Source organism: Daktulosphaira vitifoliae, unplaced genomic scaffold (assembly GCF_025091365.1).
Source record: "Daktulosphaira vitifoliae isolate Bord-2020 unplaced genomic scaffold, ASM2509136v1 Scaffold_1, whole genome shotgun sequence".
Lineage (NCBI taxonomy): Eukaryota > Metazoa > Arthropoda > Insecta > Hemiptera > Phylloxeridae > Daktulosphaira > Daktulosphaira vitifoliae.
The window spans coordinates 13,679,056-13,703,159 of NW_026099572.1; the positions used below are offsets into that span (position 1 = coordinate 13,679,056).

The 24,104-nt window shown below is 30.9% G+C and overlaps 1 protein-coding gene across 1 annotated transcript in view; it reads left to right on the forward strand.

Moving 5' to 3' along the window:
- Window positions 1-24,104, forward strand: part of LOC126907299 (uncharacterized) — a 73,240-nt gene that overhangs the window by 38,817 nt on the left and 10,319 nt on the right. Inside the window, exons 2-23 of the mRNA XM_050688471.1 lie at window positions 3,883-3,925; window positions 4,353-4,388; window positions 5,335-5,367; window positions 5,710-5,745; window positions 9,321-9,356; window positions 9,814-9,834; window positions 10,495-10,530; window positions 10,754-10,909; window positions 11,739-11,765; window positions 20,576-20,602; window positions 21,039-21,065; window positions 21,134-21,160; window positions 21,707-21,733; window positions 21,809-21,835; window positions 22,648-22,674; window positions 22,737-22,763; window positions 22,823-22,849; window positions 22,919-22,945; window positions 23,202-23,228; window positions 23,529-23,555; window positions 23,618-23,644; window positions 23,859-23,882. Coding sequence (XP_050544428.1) covers window positions 3,883-3,925; window positions 4,353-4,388; window positions 5,335-5,367; window positions 5,710-5,745; window positions 9,321-9,356; window positions 9,814-9,834; window positions 10,495-10,530; window positions 10,754-10,909; window positions 11,739-11,765; window positions 20,576-20,602; window positions 21,039-21,065; window positions 21,134-21,160; window positions 21,707-21,733; window positions 21,809-21,835; window positions 22,648-22,674; window positions 22,737-22,763; window positions 22,823-22,849; window positions 22,919-22,945; window positions 23,202-23,228; window positions 23,529-23,555; window positions 23,618-23,644; window positions 23,859-23,882 — 772 coding nt within the window. The remainder of the gene's footprint in view (window positions 1-3,882; window positions 3,926-4,352; window positions 4,389-5,334; window positions 5,368-5,709; window positions 5,746-9,320; window positions 9,357-9,813; window positions 9,835-10,494; window positions 10,531-10,753; window positions 10,910-11,738; window positions 11,766-20,575; window positions 20,603-21,038; window positions 21,066-21,133; window positions 21,161-21,706; window positions 21,734-21,808; window positions 21,836-22,647; window positions 22,675-22,736; window positions 22,764-22,822; window positions 22,850-22,918; window positions 22,946-23,201; window positions 23,229-23,528; window positions 23,556-23,617; window positions 23,645-23,858; window positions 23,883-24,104) is intronic.

Consider the following 24,104-nt stretch of genomic DNA (forward strand, 5'->3'; position numbering starts at 1 on the left):
AAAAAAAAAAATAAATAAATAAACACATCATAGTAAAATTAATACCTTCTCAGCTTCGTATCGAAGCTAAAAAAAACTGAAAATCACTTGTGGCTAACATTATGTTAAGATCATAGGTCACTTAATTAGCATAGACGACACAAATTATTCACGTAGTGGCTTGGAGTCGTATATTTTAATCAAATAACACAAGAAAAATATTTAAAAGAAAGTGGGAACAAAAACAAATAGTATTGCTAATATCACAAAATATAACAATATACCAATCGTGAAGGAGAAGTATGTCGAACGCAACACAAACCACACAGAAGACTGTGGTGGTGTCATGGAGATGACTGATAAACGAATTATTGCGACGGGCATTTGTTGGACTTTACACCAAGGCCATAACGCGTGTGTGTAATGGTCCGGTTTACAGTGGGACGGTGGCTAAGAAGGTACTGGCACGATCGTGGGAAGACAAATAAATGACAATGCCGTGGCATTTTATTAAGAATTAAAAATATATTTTAAATATATTTAAAATATTTTTTGTATTTATCATTCATTGTGTACATCTATTAAATATGGGTTAATTTGAAGCGTTTTTATAGAATGTCGTACATAGTACAAAAAATGCATAAAACTGTAATAATTACTATTAATTATTAATAGTTTAACTGGTTTAAGATGTTTGGCCACCCTTGGTGAAATTTTATGTAGAAATATTTATATTTTTGATATTTATTTTAGGCTTTATTCTTATATTTTGAAACATAACAAAATAAAAAAATGTCATAGAGAAGCAATCGTATTAATCTGGCCCTAATTGTAACCTTATAAAAAAAATGATCATTAAATTAAAAAATAAATAAATTATTTAAATTGATAGAGATGTTAACTTGTGTGTTAAGGTTCTACAGTTATTGTGTTATACTTCATCATAAAGATGATAAAATTTTTTTAAATTTAAATTTTATATTTAATAACTACAACGGTGACATAGAAATCTATCACAAAAATTGTGAAAAAATATTATTATATTATCACTTATATTATTTTGAAATTATTATAATTATGATAAATTTCAATTTAGTAACCATGTAATATTTTATATTACAATCAATTTTCAAAGTCATTTATTATTCTAAAATAAGAAATAATAATAACTAAACTCTAACATAATTAAGTGAATTGAAATTAAACAGTTAAAAATATTTTTAAGTATTCATTGCGAAAATAAATATAATTTAGAAACACTTGTATAAATATATTTAAGAATATTTTGTAAGACTTAGGAATAGAAACGATAAATTGTTACATTATACTACACAAAAATAACTTAAGCCATAATTTGAAATAAAAAAATAATAATAATAGAATTTCTGTAATATATAATTAATTAAAAAACCAGATAATATCTCTCTATGGGTATTGTCCATTTATAATCTGAAATATCAATAAAAACAAAATTAATTATTAAATAATTAATTTAAAATACGAAACATTTTCAGTTTCGGTTCTAGATATTGCAAAGCTTAAGCAATAAAATTTTTGCGAAATTCTTTTAGATAATTTAGTAAAAAAAATGTTATGCGTTTAATCTACATTTCTGAGGCCATATAAACATTTTTTAGCTTCGATGCGAAGCTGAGAAGGTATTGGTTTCACTAAAATGTGTTTTTTTTTTTTTTTTGTGTCTGTTACCACTTTTTCTCAGCTCTCCAAACCGATTTCTTTCAATGATACGTCAAAAGATCACAAATCGTATCTAGTCGAAGACATTACCCTCAAAAATTGTAAAAATTCCCTCGTTCCCCGTAAATGGGGGAAATATACGAAAAAATTACAAATTTAAAAATGGCTAATTTTCAAAAATTTTTCAATTTTTTTTACTAAAATATGCCGTAACTTTTTAAAAAATAAACATATCAATATAATTCTTTTTTATATAGATGCATGATGTCATTACCTATTATTTGTTATATTTTTTTTATAAATCTGACTTTTAAAATGATTTAAAATGACAACTTTTTTATAAAAAATTTATTTTTTCAACTTTTGAGAGTGTTCCGGAAGGTCTGAAACTTTTATATATATCTTAAATTAAAGCTAATGTTATATACTTTATTATGAAAAATAAAAATTTCGGACTTTGTTTTATCTTCAGGGTGAAAATGGCTACCAAATGCTATTTTTGTGTGAAAATTTTCGATTTTGTATTTTACATTTTTAACTTTATTATGCTATAACTTTTTGAAAAATGTATGGATCATTACAATTTTTTTATGAGAAGTAGTATTTATATAGATCTTTCATTCGACATACTTGATTTTTAAATAGGACCATTTCCCTTAATACAGGGGGTATTAAAAACATAAAAATGCATATAGAAAGTAGAACTTTTTCAACTTAACTTTTGAAAGTGTTCCAGAAGGTCTGACACTTTTATATATATCTTAAATTAAAGCTAATGTAATATACTTTATAATAGTAAAAAAAAAATTTCGAACTTTATTTTGTCTTCACGGTGAAAATGGCTACCAAATGCTATATCTGTGTGAAACTTCTCAATTTTATAATTTACATTTTTAACTTTAAAATGCTATAACTTATTGAAAAGTGTATGGATTAGTTTTTTTATGGGAAATACTATTTTTTAATAATCCCTTTTTCATTCGACATACTTTATCTTAATCAGGATATTAATAAGGAACTAGCAGTTTATGAAGCTTTTGGAATAATCCTACAATTTTTTAAAATTAAACACTATCTAAAGATTTGCATCGAAGCGTTTTTTTTTGATAGTGATTTTAATCACTGTCAGATATCATTATACTTGATCCAAATATGTCACGTCACCACTGTGCCGCGACCCCCCTGTGCTGGGTTTTTTATTATCTAAACTCGATCAATTTGATACATTTTGGAAATTATTTTACAACTTTTTAGCAAAGAAAAGACTGATATTTTTTACGACATTTGTATTTTATTGTGAATTCATATCTTTTAATCGAATAACTCAAAATTATATAAGATAATTTTTTTGTTAAATAAGTATTGATCACTTGTAGTTTATATTTTTCAAAATTAAAAACATATTTAAAATATTTTCTGTAGGAAATAAATCATTTAAAATTTTTAAAACTGTGATAAATAGTATAACCGGTTTAAGTTATTTAATTATATCCCTTCATCTTTTTTTTTATCTTCCTCTTCCAGCTTCCGATTCCTTTCTCCTCGTAACATGACCAAACCATCTAAGGCTATTTTCTCTCATATTTTCAACGACTAACGCTACACCTATACTCTCTCTTATATATTCATTCATTATCCTATCTTCTCTAATCTCTACACTCATCCATCTAAGCATTATCATCTCTGCCACACTCATTCTCTGCTCTACTTTTTTGTCGATCCTTTTCATTAATTAAATGTACCATTCCATCGTTCCACGAGATATCTTCTAATTTTTTTATTGGATATCAATAAATAATGTATTTATTCTAATTTATCATCTGATTAAGCATATAATAACTATATTTCAATTTTATAAAATTTTAAGGAATACGGAGTACAGAAAATTTTTTTCTAAAAATTATAGAACGTAGGATATTATTAATTTCTGCAAAGAAAAACTAATATATGAAATGAAATTTCATATGACATAGCTAAATAATTACTCTGTTTACTTTAATATTGAATAAATAATTCTATTTGTATCATTTACTCACTAAATTTTATTTAATAATAAGCATTTATAAAAATAATGATTTTTGATACGATATTTGTACGTAGAAAATTGTGGAAGTTTAACATAAAAAAAAAAAAGAAAAATGGTTTGTATATTGTAATGTTATAATAAGTCGTCGTAGTTGTAATTATGCTTTCATTATTTTACAGAAATATCCAGTCTTGTTGTGTTTGTGTTTGGTGTTTTTTGCTGGTAATAAATATTTAAATAAAAATCAAACTAGACAAAGAAATATTTTGTTTTGTTTTTTTTTTTGAGGTAAAAAAGTAATGTACTTTTTGTAGCAATAGAAATACGGTTTCAGTTATTGTAACATTTAACAATTTTAAAAGAATTATACTTTGTTTCTTAATCACTAATATTAAAATTCTATAATTTTGTTATAACTGAATCAATAATTTCATATTATTATATTATAAACCATATTTATATTTATGATTATTGAATTATTGAATTTATCTTTTACGAACAAATTTTATACGTACTAATATGATTTTAGAAAATGGAATGTGGTTTTCTTAATAAATATTGCTCTAATTAAATCTATTATTGAACGATAGGACAGAATAAATTATAGTATTTTATATATATATATATATATATTTATGTTTTTTGAAAGCATATGGTATCCCAGTGAATGACCAAAATGAAGAACGTAAGTTATAACTTAATGAACTCTATATTACAAAAAAAAAAAACCAAGTATAATTTTTGCTTAAATTAATTAAGAACTGATTAAATCTGATCCCGTCTATTATTTGCCTAGAACCAACTTTTAAACTCTAACAGGTGATTACTACCCTCTTTAGCATGTTAAATTTGGAAAATAGAAACATGTAATACTGATCATTATTATTATAATTACGATACTAGTCGTGTCATGGGGTTTTTTATAGGTCATGTTTAGAGGTATTATATGGCGATGAAGCTTTAGCACAAATACTATCCACCCATCACTAACTCTTTATATTATTTTACTTGTGTCAATGTAGTGAACAACATATAAATAAACAAATGTCATATAGTGTACCTATAGAAAAATAAAATATTTTTATATATTTCTAACTTATAGGAGTGTCAACTTTATTTTTTTAAATGGCAACGTACATAATTGACTAGTTTATTTAATGATAATGACTTAATTCATAAAATAACTGGTTAATAACATCTTTTGGAACAATATTTCATTAGCTATTAACAAATTAAAATTCTGGCAAGAGGTGAGGTTTGAGTGCAGTTATTTTTAGTATCAGTGATTTCTCGGTCGTACTCCTCCACTCAGCAAAGATTACAAACAAGAATAATATCCTTAGTACAGATCCAAAAGTTTTTATCTATCAGTGACTTTCGAATTTAATAATTATCTATTAAAAAGAAGCTAGTAAATTATGTACGATGCCATTTGAAAAAAATAAAGCTGACATTTCTATAAGTTATAAAGCATGGTTTTAAAAAGTGAATAATTGCTGATAAATATAAAAATATATGTAAATAAACATAATAAAAATTGTTTCTATTTTTATATTTATTTTGTGAAAAATTAAATCGTTTATGATAAACCTATTACTTGTTACATATTATTTTTTATGTTTTGTAAACAGATGGTATCTCTGCCGACAACCAAAATGAAATATGTAAGTTAAAAATGAATCATTAACTTCAAATTATATTTATGACTATTGAAATTGGTTGAATTTGGGAATTGAAGATTTATATTATTATTGAATAATGGCGGTACGGTGTAGGCCTCTTTTAATGCTAATTAATTATATGTTAATTATATGAAACATGTCTCTAGGTACCGTACACAGTTACTAATTTGGAATCAATATTATATAACAATTTATTTTTATATGTTGTGTCATTGTTATACACAAAAAACAATACAATACGAAATATAAATATAAAATAAATACTGTTTTAATTAAATCTATTATTGAATGATAAAATAATATAAATTATATATATTTTGATAGCATGTGGTATTCAAGACGATGACCAAAATAAAGAACGTAAGATAAAACCTAATTAACTCTTTATTTCAATAAAGAATTCAAGTGTTGTTTTTGGCAATATTAATTAAGAACTTATTAAATATGATAATATAAATATTCAATAATTGAATAACATAATATTAAAGATAAAGTGAAAAAATATACATATTTTTTTTATATACTTCCACAACAGTATCCATTAGCGGAGAGTATATCAAAAAAGAAATAAAAACGGTAGCACAGTGGGGTCGCGTCACAGTATGGACATAGTATAGTTGGGACAAGTATAAGTTTAATTTGACAGTGATTAAAATCACTTCTGTAGAAACGCTTTGATGCAAATCTGTAGATAATTTTTATTTTAAAAAAATTAATGGATTATTCCAGAGACTACATGATCTCCAATTTCCCCATTTATATTCTGATTAGTAGTTCTTTGATTTAAAAATATAATATATGAATAAATACTAATTCTAGTTATTAAATTTGAATGAAAATAATTTAATATTGTAATTTATAAGGAGAAATTGAAAAATTAATAAAGTAGTTGTATATTGCTTTACTTATACGTGTATAACAATTTAAAAAAACTGTTAGTTATTATAAAAAAATGCACTGGAATACAAGGAAATTTCATCTGAATCAAAAATACACTTTTCGCGATGTTTTCAAATATGTAATTAGACTTTTTATATCTCTTCTGAATTTTAATATTATTACTTATTATTAAAAAATAAGCACTTACATATAAATAAAAAAATGATTAAATAAAAAAAAATTGCTTTAAATTAATACTGATTTTGATTATTAATATGTTAAAAATAAGGAAAATATCATATTTAACCTATTTTTTTAATCATTTAAAGTTGATTTTTGTGAATGTTTATAGTAAAAAAAAAATTTATTTATTTAACTATATCTTTTAGCTCAATTGGCAAGTTTAAAATTGACATCATTAAATAGAAAACTTTATAAGAATAAAAAAAATTGTATCGTTAAGATTAATATGCAGTTAGGAAGTTTTATAATTACTATTTATAGTAAATTTATCAGAGTTGCTCAATATTTTTTTTGCATTTTTATCGTAATAGATAACTTAAATAGAAGTAATAGTAATCATTTCCTAATAACTTTTGGTGTTTAAAAACATTCTGCAATTGAAATTTTCAGAACATAATTAATTTTTATGATTTACTTTAACTAAATGAACCACTCAAAACAAAGTTGTTAAAAAGATTTAATAAATTGAGCGTATTATAAAATTTGATTATAATTATAAAAATCCATTGTTAATTCAGGAGAAACTAACAATAATTTTTTTTTAGAAATGATTTATATAACAACATGTTACCAAAAAATTTGGAATATTATAGTGTAGTAGTAGCACACACAAATAGAGTAAAAAAATTATTAAATTACAAAGTAAAATTATTTAATTTTGTAGTTGACATCTATTATTATATCAAACTTTATTCGTTAAAAATATTAGAAATGACTTTAATTGTCTGTATGGAGAACATGGGTCTAAGTAACTGATTAATTGATGAATTAGAATTTTTTTTCAATTTTTGAGGGTAACATCTTCAACTAGATACGAATTGTAGTCATTTGACGTATTGTTGAAAAAAGTAGGTCAAGTTAGAGCAGAGAAAATAAATGATAGTAACAAAAAAATATCTTCTCAGCTTTGTATCGTAGCTAAAACTTAAAATATTGTAAAATAATTTTAATATGAATAAGAAATATCTTCTTGCGAGTGGTGATTACAGTGATGGGATCCTTGATCTTTTTTGAAGTTACTGAATCTAAATAAGATAAAAATCTAAGGGAGTTTAAAATTTATTCTAACTTAAAAAGAATTAAGTAAAAATGCAAAAAGTTCCTTGCCATAGGTGAGTTGGAACGTTGTACCGAGTAAAACACAAGTTTTCCTTTTTGGCAACCGTACGTCACTACCATTAGCTGAAAAAATGGCTATTTAAGATAGTTCAGATTACAATATTATTCATCTCGATTTCAAAAAAGAAATAAAACTTTTATAAGTTTACCTTTCTATGCTATATCAATTTAATTTATATAATATTTATGAAAATCTGTGTACTCCCCTTGTCTGTTATTTTAAAATAAAATAAAATACAAAATCCAGAATTCTGACACTTAGTTAAAATTTCCGGAACATTTTCAAAAGTTAAGTTGAAAAAGTAAATTTTTTATGAAAAAGTTACTATTTTGAAACCGTTCCAGTGGGTAAATACCTAAGGTATCTATAAAAAAAACATTATATTAATTCATTTTTAAAAAAGTTATGGCAATTTTAAGTAACAAAAATTAAACAATTAAAAAAAAAACACATCATAGTAAAATTAATAATTTCTCAGCTTCGCAACAAAACTGAAAAATATTTTTTATTAATAATATTATTATTTATTTTTAAATTTGAACAATTCTTTAAATAATTAACAGAGGGAGTCTAAGAATGCATATACCGCTTTTTTAGTGTTTCTTCAATCTTAAAATTTATGTTTCGTCATTAAATATATTTAATATTATTAAAATATATTTTTTTAATTGAAAATTCGTTGATTACAAGTTAAAATACAAATATTTTTATTAATTTTTATGTGTGATAACATAGATATTCCAGGTGATAATCAAATTGAAGAACATAAGTTGAAAATAAATCGAGTTTTTCAATCTATAAAAATGTATTTGGAATTTAATAAAGATAGTTAATATAAATTAAACATAAATATCTTTTTGTTAAGATTCTTCTTAAATAATACTTAAATTAAGTAAAACTGTTACTTAGCTTCACATATTTCCTTCCTCTTAATTAACAATTCTCAATACTCAATAGTTACTTCAACATACCAAAATGTGACAGAAGGAACTGTACATGAAAAGATAATATTTTTTTAAATTGACAAATGATTAGTTATATATTAATGTATTATTTGTTCGCTTAAATATATTTTTTATATCTTTATCGTAATCCTACACAGAAAAAAGACGCCTTTTTAGGAATATTACACGGCGCACTCAGATTTTGAGATTTTTTTTCAATGAAAGTACTCAGTTAGGAGACTCCGATAATATTTTTTCGAAATTTACTATTTCTAACAAAAGTTATGCGCACTGATAAGTTTTTAGAAAAAGAAATGTAGTTTTCGTAAATAGAAGTAGAACAGTGTGGTTAAATACTTCAAAAATATTAAAAATATAAATTTCATACTATTTTTTTCATAAAACTATTATATTTTCAATAAATAATATTCATGTTTCTTAGAGAAAAGTAATTAAGAACCACGTGAGCCAGCGGTGTTCATATAGACATTTTAGTTCAATTTTTCTCAATTTTTTGGTGTGGTGTGCAGGAGGGGTCAAAAAAATTACACTCTGGGTACCATACTCAATCACAAATTTAGTAACATTTTTATATTACTCTTTATTTATATATGTTGTGTCATTTTAATACACAATACGGTATGTATTATATAATAAATAATGCTCTAATTAAATCTATAATTGTAAGATAGGATAATATAAATTATAATATATCATAAATATTTATACTTATTTATTTATTTTGATAGTATGTGGTATTCAAGACAATGACCACAATGAAGAACGTAAGATAAATCTTAATTAACTATTTATTTCAATAAAGAATCCTAGTGTTGTTTTTGGCTATATTAATAAAGAACTTATTAAGTATGATAATGTAAATATTCAATTATTGAATAACATAATAGTAAAGATAAAGTAAAAAATATATATATATTTTTCACATACTTCCACAACAGAATCAATTAACGGACAGTATATCTACAAAAAAAAATATAAATATTTTATATTATTAATATTATTATTTATTATTAATTTTGAACAAATCATTAAATAATTAACAGAGGAAGTCTAGGAAAGCATATACCGCTTTTTTAGTGTCTCTTCTATCTTAAAATATATGTTTCGTTATTAAAAATATTTAATATTATTAAAATATATTTTTTTAATTGAAAATTCGTTGATTACAAGTTAAAATAATATATTTATTAATTTTATGTATGATAACTTATGCTATTCCAGGTGATAATCAAATCGAAGAAGGTAAGTAAAAAATAAATCGAGTTTTTAAATCAATAAAAATGAATTTGTAATTTAACGATACTTAATCGTCAATAATTGCTGCAACATACTAAAATGTGATAGATTGAACAGTATAGGAAAAGAAATTATTTTTCTTTAATTGACAAATGATTAATTATATATTTATGCAGTATGGGGACACTTAAATATAAATTTTATAAATTTTTTTCATTGGTCTATTACAAGGGAAAATATGCTGTTCTGTGTAAAATACTTAACGTGCTCCGATTTTGAGATTTTTATTTTCAACAAAAGTACTCAGTCACAAGTCCGGAAGTTATATGCAATGATATTTTTTAGAAAAAGAAATGTAGTTTTCGTAAATAGAAGTAGAACAGTGTGGTCTAATACTTGATACATATTTAAAAATATGAATTTCATAGTATTTTTTTCATAAATCTATTATATTTTCAATGATTAATATTCATCGGTGTTTATCGTAGATATTTCAATAATAATTACTGTTCTGGGGAGACATGTCTCTAGGTGTTGTAGAAAGTCACAAATTTAGTATCATTTTTATATTGTGTTGTTGTAATACTAAACACATGATATGAAATGTATGATATAATAAATACTGGTCTTATATAACCTGTTATTGAAAATTATGTATTTTCAAAGCAAATTGTACTCAAGATGATGACCAAAATGCAGATGGTAAGTTAAAATTTAATAATTTCTTTATTTTATTAAATATGAATTTGGAATGTAATAAAATTGAATAAAAATTCGTTATAAAGAATATAAGTAAATTTTTTGTATGATTGTGGTGTTGTGAAGTTAAGTCTTCATAGGGTTTCCAAAACGATTTTTTCTACTATAACAATTATATCTTAACCAAATATTGTTTCAAATAATTAATAAATTTTTTCATTTTTAGAAACATGTTCTGTCTGTTTATTTAATAATCCAGATACATCTATTGGAGAATGTTTACATAAATTTTGCCAAGGTTGTATAGATAATTGGAGAATTGATAAGATATGTTACCGTTGTCCTTTATGCAATCATGTATACGATAACTTTGACTTTATAGGTATATTAATAATTTTGAACAATATAAAGAGAAATTTTAAAATTATTTATTTTTAGCAAATTAATTTGATATATTATTTATAGTTAATAATCTTCGTTAAAATAATATTATTACATTTTCCGAATTTTTGAGTTAAATTGCATGTATAATACACAAATACATGTAACTAATTGATTTTATACAACCCATATGCTTTTTGAATTGTCCTTTAGTATTTGTATAAATATGAACTCACAGCACTATGTCCATGACGTATTTAGGGAGGTATTGGACGCGAATACTTTGGGCGTCAGTTTTCAAGGATGCCACTAAAATATTATGCTATATAAATTATAAAGTTGAAGATCTTATTTATTTATCCATAAGATAAATTAANTATATAAATTATAAAGTTGAAGATCTTATTTATTTATTCATAAAATAAATTAATAACTTTATTATATAAAAACATACATTATTATGTGCATTTTAAGATTAATTCATTAATCAACGATGGGTTATAACAGTTTTTAACACACATCTTGATGTTATATATACAGTATAATGATAATATTGTATTATTGATAGTAAAAATGTTTTATTTTTTAACGATTTTTCAATACTTGTCAAAATTACACTGACTGTGTATTAAAGTTTTGTGTATATTAAAAATATCATACCGGTGTATGTCAATTTTTGGATAATTTCCAACAACGTATAACCTTAATAATATACAGAGATCTCCATACAAAAGTTACTTTTTGAGGAGTTTTAAGATGGAAAAGTAAAGAATTATTATTTATATAAGATCATACAAATAATCTTAAACATAAAATATATTTTTTTTTAGCTAATGTATTGTCTACAAATTTAACAAGTAAATAATAATTTGATTGATTTATATCCACTGGATATTATTATTATATTGTATATTATATAGTATATATATTTACTCGATCGACTACCCTAGCCGTTACGGATATATTTCTTACACAATCCAAATGTATATATATAGATATAGTATACTACACAGCTTACTTAAGGTATCGGTCTCGAGTTATCGTCACAGAACACCAGAAAAACCAACTTAAGAAGAAACGACAAAAATAACGGGTAACCAGTTAGGGTGTACGTCGGAAACGGAACAGAACGCAATATCAGTAATCCGTATTCGGCGGCGGCCTTATCTCATTGTCAAGGGCGGGGAGACAACCAGTGACAATCGATTGTCATATTAATAGCTGGACGGCTGATATCGAGAGAGACACGGGCGAGCGCCAGCCTAGAGCAAAAGGAGGTGCCGTGTTAACTCCCCCCCACCAAACCGTCTGTCTATTTCTTGACCCGGCCGGTTTTTGTAAATAAATTGTCGCATCATACACAGTAGATATAAGTAATAAATAATTGTTGACTTATCGCCATATTCTTTTTGTGTTTGTGGTCATAGATATTGCTTTCGAGACTTATCGTATTACACTGAAACCTTCAGTCTCGTTGGCAAGAGGGAATGGACTGTCCGGTCCGGTCATCCGTCATCCGACGTATGTCGGAGGGAGTAAGCTTCCTGTAACCTGGGTATGTCGGTGGCGGCCGGGTGGTCGAGCCTGTCCCGGAGGACGTGCTCGCCACGTCGGCCGCTCTGTCCCGGGCGTAGGGCGCAGGGACAGGACAATCGGCGGTCAGACGCCGTCGGCCCGCCGGACGCTGCATCGCCGCGCCAGCGGTAACCGGGCGCTATGTAGGGGAGGCACCACCCTCCCCCGGCACAGACCACGGGACCACCGGCACGGTGGCGATACCCTTCGGGTTTCACGAAGGGTAGCCGCACGGCCGTCCTTCATTACCCGGGTGAAGAAAGCGTTTGCGATCTGGATCTGGTGTTACGGTGCGCTCCGGGCCGCCTCGACCGTCGCACGGATCGCCGGGACGTTGGACAGCAGGACGTCGAGCGCTTCCGCCATTTCGGTTGGGTTGGGTTTCGGCGGAGGAGGTCGCGCACCAAGCCGTCACGCTCGCCACATTTCCGACAGGACATGTTGAAAATAAAAATAGTAGGACTACTATATATCGACGACAGCCCGTGCTCGGGCCGTGATTTGTAATTCATGGCAACTATTTTAATTTTAAACATGATACGTGAAGTTTGCGTGGGGAATTTTGATCTGTCAGGGACACCCCTTTTCCTACTTTTTCCGATAGTCTGACGGGGCCCCACCACTCCGGCGCGAAGCCGGCACAAAATTTTTTTTGTTTATTAAATGTGTATTATTGGTGTGCCTTATAATACACCACGTCTCCGACCGTAAAAGGTTTTACTGCGTGTTTCGTCGGAACGTTATCTATAATTTTGCTGGCCTGCTGTTTGGGTGATGGGCAGCTCTTGTTTACATTGTCGGCAGTCGCCGTGTTTACATTTACGACCGCCCAGTCATCAGGTTGTTTCGGCTCTCGGCCGAGAACGAGTACGGAAGGCGGATAACCGGTTTTTTTATTCCGACGATTACGCAACGCAAATAGTATCGACGGTATTTTAGTGTCCCAGGTGCTATGGTCGCCCTCTACTAGTAGGGCACGGAGACCTTTTTTTAGCTCCTGATTTTTCCATTCTACCGGATTTGCGCGCGGATGATAAATATGTGTGGTCCAGGCTTCCGCCCCCCCATCTATTAATCGCGTTAATCATTTCGTTAGAAACCAGATTCCGACCATTGTCGCAAAGCAATACGTGGGGGTACCCGAAACGTGAGAAAAAATTGCGTTCGAGCGTGTCTACAATCGTCTTTGTAGTCGCTGCGCCTATCGGGTACGCTTCGGTCCAGCGACTGAAACAGTCAGTTGCTACTAATTGGTTCGAATTTCCCCTAGATGTTCTGGGGTACTCACCCATTAAGTCAATAATAATGACCTCCCACGGTTGTCTTGGTTTGCGCGAAGTTAGAGGATCATGCGGGCGCCTATTTAGGGCCTTCGTACACGCGTAAGCATCACACAATTTTACGTACTCGCGTAATATGTTTTTCAGGCCCTTCCAATAGAAACGCTGTATGATCGCTCGGTAGGTTTCTTTCCATCCTGGGTGACACGCCAGCGCATCTTCGTGGTATCGCCAAATCACCCACTGTGATTTGGCTACTGGTATTACGGCCGGTGTGTCTACGCCCATACGAATGCGTATAATTCCGTCTAACATGAATTATTTGTTGTTGTTCTTACTGAACTCCTTATCGTTTTTTCTGGCGTTCCCCTTGAGTAATTTTTTTATGATGGATGAAAGAAACGGATCGTCGTTTTGTCACTCTTGTATCTCCCCTCCCCCCTTAAACGGCCGTTTATCTGACGCGCCGTTTGTTTCGGTTAAGGCAAAAACATTGTCAAGAGTGGCCCACGTGTTATCCGATGTTCTCGTCGTCGGTGCGCCCACTAGATTGTCGTCGAGTAACTCTTCGTCAACAGGGGGCCCCGAGGTCGGATAACGAGACAACATGTCCGGTCCTTCGTTGTGCTTCCTGGGTATATGTGTCGTTGTAAAATTCAAATTCCCTAGATANATGTGTCGTTGTAAAATTCAAATTACCTAGATGTAGCGCCCACCTAGTTAATTTTGAATTGTTGTCCTTTGCTCTGTGTAGCCAAGTCAACGCGGAATTATCTGTAAATAATTTGAACGGAGAAAACTCTAAGTACGGCCGAAATTTATCAGTCGCCCATATAATTGCTAAGCATTCTCGTTCTACGGCGGCGTAACGTTTCTGCGTTTCTGAAAGTTTCTTACTGGCGTATGATATTATTCTTCTCTCTCCCGGTTCATCTCCGTGTTGAAAGAGTATTGCTCCCACGCCCATTTCACTCACATCGGTTTGAAGGCAGAAAGTTTTCGCGTAGTCAGGAGGACTCAGTCGTGGGGACTCACACAGGGCCTTTTTTACCTGTTCAAAAGCCCTTTGATGGTCTTCCGTCCATAAAACCATTTCGTCCCCCTTTTTAGTAGATTTGTCAGCGGCGCTATTGTTTCGGCGTAGTTGTCGACGAATTGATAATACCAAATAAATATGCCGAGACATCTACGTAGATCCCTAATATTCCGGGGGACCGATAGGACGCGGATGGACTCGAGTTTTTCGGGCTGCTTGTCTATGCCCTCACCGTGTACAATAAAATGGAAATTTCGGAATACACTATTTTACACTTTTTTGTGTGATATGTCAGCCCTTGTCGCTCTAATCGTTCTAGAACTTTGCCTAAATGTTCTAAATGCTTTTCTAAACTACTTCAATAAATAATTATATCGTCCAAGTAAACTTGGACAAAATCATCTAGATATCCTCTAAGTACTTCATTCATAATTCTTATGAAAGTCATAGGCAAATTTTTGAGTCCAAACGGTAGTACACAAAATTGAAAGAGGCTCCTTCTTGTTCTAAATGCCATAAACTTACGGGCTTTTTGATTTAAAGAGCAATGCCAATTGCAATGCCGACTTTAAGTCAAGAGTCGTGTACAATTTTTCCCCTCTCATGTTCCTAATCGTGTCGTTTAGATTAGGCATGGGGTACGCGTCCGAGACGGTTACTTCGTTTAGTCGTTGGTAATCTATACATAAACGAAAAGTCCCGTCCTTCTTCTTGGCCAGCACAATCGGTGCTGACCACGGCGATACACTCGGTTCTATTAGCCTCTGCGCCTCCATGTCGTTTACCATATCGTCAATAACCTCCTGTTTGTGCAGGGGGTAGGGGTATGGTTTTAATGCGATAGGAGTTGGGTTTTTCAATAGAATATCGTGCTCGATTAATTTTATGCGACCCACCGTGTCGTTAAAGACCGCTGCGTAATTACAAATCATCTGTGTTAGCCAACGGGCTCCTACGATAACGGTTGGCCCGTATGACTGGTAATACTCAACACAGAGAAACAAATGACTTAAACAAATGTATACCCAAATATAAAATAAAAGAGATTGATGTGCTTACAGTTATTATTTGTATATATTATAAAATAATATGGTTATCTTGTTCAGTTTATAAGTAATAAATATACTGGGCGTCCCCTAATACAAATGCAGATACAATTAATAGACTAAACTATAAATAAATTTACATACAATATTATAATAGGATTTAACTCGTTCTTTCTACAGATTTGACTAACTTCACTATGATAGCTTCCAACCTTTTAATATAACTGTCTAACAATCACGGACTACAACCGGTGTTAAAGTTTCCGTTAATAATTTGAACTTCAATAAGATCACAACTTTTAGCTCAGTTTTTCACGGCTCTACGCAATAGGCCGGAGAACAACAATATTGCAACACAAAAAAACACGCGTACGTCGATTACGTAACAGTATCACGATACAATATAGCACAACGAAACATTAGCATATGTCAACCATATCTAATCAGCCGACAGACTGCTTGACCGTGAAAAATGTTTCGCTCGGTATTGTCAAAGGCCACAGTATATACTTTCACGGTCAAATATTACCACCACTACCTCCGTGTTCAACCGGTACACGTTATCAATACCGACTGATGAGAAGATAACATGTGCTGTTTTGAACAGTCTGTGTTAATAACGCGCGGGTCCGTGGGTCGCCGGTTATATCTAACTGCGTCAGATCTGGTTTGCGGATCGTGTGTCGTGCGCCTGATTTCCAACAAGCGGTTGTACGTTTCCTATTGCCTAAGTGTATTGTTCCTGCTGAGTAGTCCCAAGCGACTTTCTGATCAATCAGAAAACCATGACCAAGTAATACGTCGCAATATAGGTCGTCTAAAATAACCGCTGAAAAACGCACTTGTAGATCCGCGATTTTGGCGGTAAACGTGGCGGTACCGTTCGTCATGGCGGTGTGTCCGTCCGCTAGTCTAACCGCGTTAGTGTGTCCTTTATAAACAGTTCCGTATTTATAAGCTATTACCGGTTTTACATACGATTTATACGCCTGTGAGTCGAGTAGGTCTGTGACAAAGCCAGTTTCANTGTGAGTCGAGTAGGGCTGTGACGAAGCCAGTTTCGAATTCTAACTCGACTGCTGGAGTAGTAATTCTACGCGGGCATTTTCGTTGGCCATTACTCAGGTGGTTTACGGTTCGAACGGGGGGCAGCTGGTTCTTAACCGCGACGTCGGTTTGCCCACCGACAGTGTTAACTGCCATTAGTGGACTAGCCGGATCGACTGACACCCCCTCCCCCACTGTGCCCGAAAAAATTTCAAACACCTGACTCGCTCTTTGGTCGTTCGTGTTGGCAGCGTGTTCGAACTCCGATACTCTGATTACATCCGAATTTACCGCGGCGTCCCCTCCATTCCAATAAGAGGGGTGCGGTGCCGAAAAAGTGCCAAGATCGTTGGCGGTATGTAACTCGTAAGGGCCGTTAGATTCGGTGTTCTGCGCGACAGTCGTGATGCGTGATATGTTACCGAATAAAAATTGCGAAGCGGCAGGGCGCGTTTTAAATGAAACGTCGTCTAAAACGCTGCGCCCTGTTTGGTTCTGTTGTTGGCTGGAGGGGCGGACTAATTCCCTCCTAGCCGATTGCCGTTTCCCAACACCGACGGTCTGTTTGGGCACTGGCGGTGCCAGTGTCGCTCGCCACAATATCGGCACGGGGTAGGCGGTGCGTCCGCGTTTGCATAACCCGCTTGCTGTCGGGCCGCTGGTTGCGCGGTATGCCGCGGAGGCAGATCAGCTGGTTGTCGGGACGCTAATGAAGCGTACCGCGGAGCCGCGGTTTTATCTACGTCGTGCGCTATCTCACGTAGATCGGCGAAAGACGCTGGGTGCATTAACCTTATCATAGCGCAGTAATCGTCCCGTAAAAGCCCCGTTAACTGTCGCACAAGTTGTTGCTCCGGTAAACTACAACGTACTCGCACGGCCAAACGTTGTTTATGAATGATAAATTCAGTTAAAGTTTGTCGGGGGTCCTGTCGCGTCATTTTTAAGTCCGTCTCGAGCGCAGTCCTGATATCGATATTGTCAAACTCCCCGAGTAATTCGGACCTAAATTCCGCCCATGGCATATTGTTTAACTTATTCACTCGCCACCAATTACTTGCCCTGTCGTTCAGAAACGGGACGACGATATTCACCCACGCGGTTGGGTGTATACCGCCCTGACAGAATAGATCTTCCGCTCTGTCCAGAAACTCCCGTGTAATATTCAGGTAAACAGGCGCGTATGGTGCGTAGGTCATGGTAAGGTACCCACATAGACCGCGAGCTGCGGGTAGGCGACAAATCATTGAAAGACCGACGACCATCGGTTGAGCTGAATTGCCCCTTCCGTGGTTGGCGCGTAAACGAAAAATCGGTCGGCTCGTTCTCATATGTATGAGTGTGCGGATAATGTTCGTCTTGCCAACCAGTGCTACACATTCGTGGTAGCGACGCTTGTTCGTACGACCGTCTCATGTTGCGGGTTTCTTGCACTTCGATGTCCGCGAGGCGCTCGTGTAGTGTTGCGTCGTGTCGCGTCGGGTCCGTCGCTTCCGATAGACCGAATGTAACGCGATGCGCGTCCGTTCGTCGACTATCGTTTCGTTCGACGTTAACTTGACGAATAGTCGGTTGTGCATCAACATGTGGGGGCGACAGCATATTTTGACTGATTCGCTCCAGCATGTTCGAAATCTGTCGCTGTTCCATTGACATGCGCGGCAGCGACCTTTCTACTTCACTCATGCGTGCCTCGATCCGCGCGTTATTCGAAATGTCGCGAATGTTCTGTCAGATCGCCCCGACTTGTTCTGCCGCGTGCGCTATCGAGCGGGCAACGTATACGTCCTCGACGTATGGCGCGCCTAGTTGACCGCTTGTGCGCGTAATTTCCCCCAGCTGTTCGACATCAGATTCGTCGTCTGATGTGCGTAGTGCAAGGTTCACCGGATGTTCCTCCGGTAAAGGTGCTACGCCGGGCCGCTGATAGTTCGCGTCGAGTTCGCTGACACAGTTCGTCGAGTTGTCTAAAACCCCCATTTCGGGTTCGCGGACCGGAATCTCGCTATCGAGCGGCGTACGGGGCGGTAATAGTTCAGTAGCTGGGTTCCTCCCTTCGCTACGTATGTTTTCCTCTAGCATAATTAGCATGTTGGGTTTCGTCGTGTAACATGGTAGCTGTCTAAAAACGCATTTGCGACGTAATTCAGCGCAATTAATTTGTGCTAATAATTTCCCCGACATATTGACCGTGAATTATATGTTTATTTACGAAACTAAATAATCAAATGTATGTTACTATAATAGCGGGGATAAACAATATCTCCGTGTACAGTCAAATTTACTACTGTTGTAGAAAACAAGTGTTATTATTATTGCTATTGTTGTTATAAAGTACCGCGATAAGAGGGTACGGGGCCGCCGTATATGATATGGCAGCAAGTGAACAATAATAACGGTTACCTGGGAATCAACCGCTCTGACAAGGTCAGACGAAAATATACTATTTTTATCTACCACAACACTGTAACTATTGGCCGGAAATTAACTTCTTGTCGATATCAATAAGGTCTTTATAACTAACTGTAACCAACACTTTTAAACGACAATACTTACGGTGGATTATATTAGATAAACTGCTCTAACTTTATTTTTATAAAAGAAAATTTTCCCAGAGCCCAGGCTAAATCTAATCCCGCTAACACGTAACTGTGAATAACCCAAGTAAAAATTCACTGCTGTCACCAATGAAATTCGTTCAAATAACTATATGAACAATCAAATTTGTTAGGGAGACTTCACCGTTTCAAGTTAAAACTAAAATCTAATATAATTAGAAATAAAACTCATTCGGCTCAAAGCCTTTTACCTTAACTTCTCTCGGCCGGTTTAGATTCCTTTTTCGGGGAGCCACTTAACGCGTATCCAATAATGCGATCGAACAGGTTATCTCGTTAATATATGTATAACTTATAGTTTTACAACGATAACATAAAATAAATAGCGTAAAGGAAGAAACGATCGTAGCAATACGAACAGTTCGTTATGTAATTATATATATATATATTTACTCGATCGACTCCCCTAGCCGTTACGGATATATATCTTACACAATCCAAATGTATATATGTAGATATAGTATACTACACAGCTTACTTAAGGTATCGGTCTCGAGTTATCGTCACAGAACACCAGAAAAACCAACTTAAAAAGAAACGACAAAAATAACGGGTAACCAGTTAGGGTGTACGTCGGAAACAGTTTTCAAGGATGACACTAAAATATTATGCTATATAAATTATAAAGTTGAAGATCTTATTTATTTATTCATAAAATAAATTAGTAACTTTATTATATAAAAACATACATTATTATGTGCATTTTAAGATTAATTCATTAATCAACGATGGGTTATAACAGTTTTTAACGAACATCTTGATGTTATATATACAATATAATGATAATATTGTATTATTGATAGTAAAAATGTTTTATTTTTTAACGATTTTTCAATACTTGTCAAAATTACACTGACTGTGTATTAAAGTTTTGTGTATATTAAAAATATCATACCGGTGTATGTCAATTTTTGGATAATTTCCAACAACGTATAACCTTAATAATATACAGAGATCTCCATACAAAAGTTACTTTTTGAGGAGTTTTAAGATGGAAAAGTAAAGAATTATTATTTATATAAGATCATACAAATAATCTTAAACATAAAATATATTTTTTTTTAGCTAATGTATTGTCTACAAATTTAACAAGTAAATAATAATTTGATTGATTTATATCCACTGGATATTATTATTATATTGTATATTATATAGTATATATATTTACTCGATCGACTACCCTAGCCGTTACGGATATATTTCTTACACAATCCAAATGTATATATATAGATATAGTATACTACACAGCTTACTTAAGGTATCGGTCTCGAGTTATCGTCACAGAACACCAGAAAAACCAACTTAAGAAGAAACGACAAAAATAACGGGTAACCAGTTAGGGTGTACGTCGGAAACGGAACAGAACGCAATATCAGTAATCCGTATTCGGCGGCGGCCTTATCTCATTGTCAAGGGCGGGGAGACAACCGGTGTCAACTGATTAACAACCGCTTAAGTCTTGTCACTACATTGAAAAAATGTTTGAACATATAAGATTGTAAAAAAAAATTAAATGTATTTTTTTTAGCTAATAGTATGAGAGGTGCTCTAAGAAGTAAGTAATAATTTAATTGATTTATAAGCACTCAATAATATTTTATTTTAACTTTATTTTTTATTTAGATATCTATACGGTTGCCGATACACTTGGTAAGAAGGGAAAATGTATTTAATATATATAGAATTTGTTATTTATATCTCAATATGACTTCAAGTTAGAGGCTAATTTTCCATACATAAAATTAAAAAATCTAACATTTGAGAATAATATATTTAAGTTATAAAATTATTGTTTTACGTTATTAATATAGATCGCATATCTCTTCAACCTATTCTATTTATATAGAATAGGTTAAAACATATCTTATTTGGTGTTTTTTCATATTTGTTTTGAAAGAAATTCTCTTGTTTTTTTAAGCATAAACTTATAAAATCAGTTTAGAATTTATATGATCAAATAATTAAAAAATAACATAATTGTAATATCAGTACCATTTTATATTCTGTTTGCTTACGATAATCCTACCCGTTTGGACAAGTTTAGCTATATTTAAAGTAGCCAGTATTTTCAAAATCTAAGAATGGAAAACGTTATCAATATTCTTTAAATAAAAATTTACATTTTAAGCAGTTTTTTCATGTGATATTCAAAAATATTAAAAACATAAAATTAAACAAATATTGTATTTTTTTTAGTAAATATATTGTACGCAGCTATTAGAAGTAACTTATAATTTATTTATATCCACTTAATATTACTATAACTATATTATTTTGACTTATTTATTTATTATTTAGATACCAATACGACTACGGATTTTACTGGTAAGATGAGGAAATTATATTAATATACATGGAATTTGTTAATTAGATCTTAATGTAGTTTTACGTTAGACGCTAATTCTTCTTATAAATTTTTTTGCCTAAAAATTTCCAGTTTAACGCCTAATTTTTCATAGTGGAAAAATAGATTTTCATATTAAAATACTAAAGAAATGTGTATTGTCTTCAATTAAAATTTTATTTGGACCAGAAATTCTTTATAATTTAAAAATAAAGTTATAGTAAATTTAGAATGAAAAAAAAGTTGAATAGCCTTTTTTTATAATAGCTATTTGAAGTAGTAATTTGGCTACATTTTACTATAGGTTAAAATTGAATGTAGATTTTCCAATTATTGGTAGTACTCATATAAGTTATATTTAATGAAGCTCGTATTTCTATTAATTTTTCAAAATCTAAGAATGAATAAACATTATCAATATACAAAATTCTTTATAGAAAAATTACTTTTTAGGCAGGATTTTCATAAGATATTCAAAAAAATTAAGTTTATTCAATTAAATATTTTGAAAATATAAGTTAAAAAGAAGATAAATCCATTTTAAAAACCATTGAAAATAATATTAATTGTCCTAACTTGCTAACTCAAATACCACTTAATTTTCCACTTAACTTATCCATACTAATTAAACATTCTTATATTAATTATAAAAAACTAACGTAATCCATCTCAATGTGTAGCAAGTTTCCGATTGCCTATGATTAGACATTCAAAAAAATTAAGTTTATACATTTAACATTTCGTATACATAAGTTTGTAAAAAAAAAATAAACATAAAATCTATTTGTTTTAGCAAATGATTTAATCGAAGCTGTAAAAAGTAAATGATAATTTAATGCATTTATATGCACTGGATAATACTAAAAATATTTTATTATTTAGATATCAATACGACTACGGATAATATTGGTAAGATGTTATACTATGAGATCGTATATGTATAATTACTGTAATGTATTTTTATTTAGTACATGACTTGGGTGAATCTTTAAGAAGTAAATAATATTTTGATTTATTACTAGATAATACTAAAAGTATATTATTTTAACTTATTTATTTTTTAGACATCAATACGACTTCAAATTATACTGGTAAAAAGAGGAAAAGTTATTAATATATATTTAATTTATAAAATAAATCTTTATGTGGCGTTATGTTTGAAAATAAATTTTCCTACTAAAATTGTAAAAATAAGTTATTAAAAAATAACGTATTTGTGTTTAATAATTATTGTTTAAGGTTATAAATTAATATAGGATATCTGTTTAGCCTATTTTATTTTATATAGAATAGATTTAATCTAAGCTTGTTCTGTGTTAACTTATATTAAATAATACATTTTTTTAGTAAATGACCTGGTCCAATATATGAGAAGTAAATAGTATTTATATAAATATAACTAAACACTAGATAAATCCATTTTAAAAACCATTGAAAATAATATTAATTGTCCTAACTTGCTAACTCAAATACCACTTAATTTTCCCCTTAACTTATCCATACTAATTAAACATTCTTATATTAATTATAAAAAACTAACGTAATCCATCTCAATGTGTAGCAAGTTTCCGATTGCCTATGATTAGACATTCAAAAAAATTAAGTTTATACATTTAACATTTCGTATACATAAGTTTGTAAAAAAAAAATAAATATAAAATGTAATTGTTTTAGCTCCTTACTTGATCGAAGCTATAAGAAGTAAATGATAATGTACTTTAATTATATGCACTGGATAATATTAATAATATTGTATTATTTAGCTTTCAATACGACTTCGGATAATATTGGTAAGATGGGAAAATGTTATTAATTCACATAGAATTTGTTATTTATATCTTAATATGACATTAATTTCAAAGCTGTTTTGTTACATAAATTTAAAAATATATCATTTGAGATTAACAAATTTATTTATTTAAATAATTGTTTTACGTTTTTATTATACTTCGAATTTCTTTCTATAAACATAGCTAATTCAGTGTTTTTTATATACTTGTTTAGATGGAATTTATCGAGTTTTACTAAGTATTTAACTAAAGAACTTTAAAGAGTATTATACTTACTTTATAATTCCTTATTTTTTTTAAATTAACATTTTGAATATATTGATGAATAACAAAAGAATTGTTTTGTTGCGAAATTTTTTTTTAGTTAATTGATTTAAAAGCCAATAATAACAAATTTTTGGAAAAAGTCACTGGTTTTTTTATTTCAAGTATTACACTCAAAAACATTAATTATAATGAA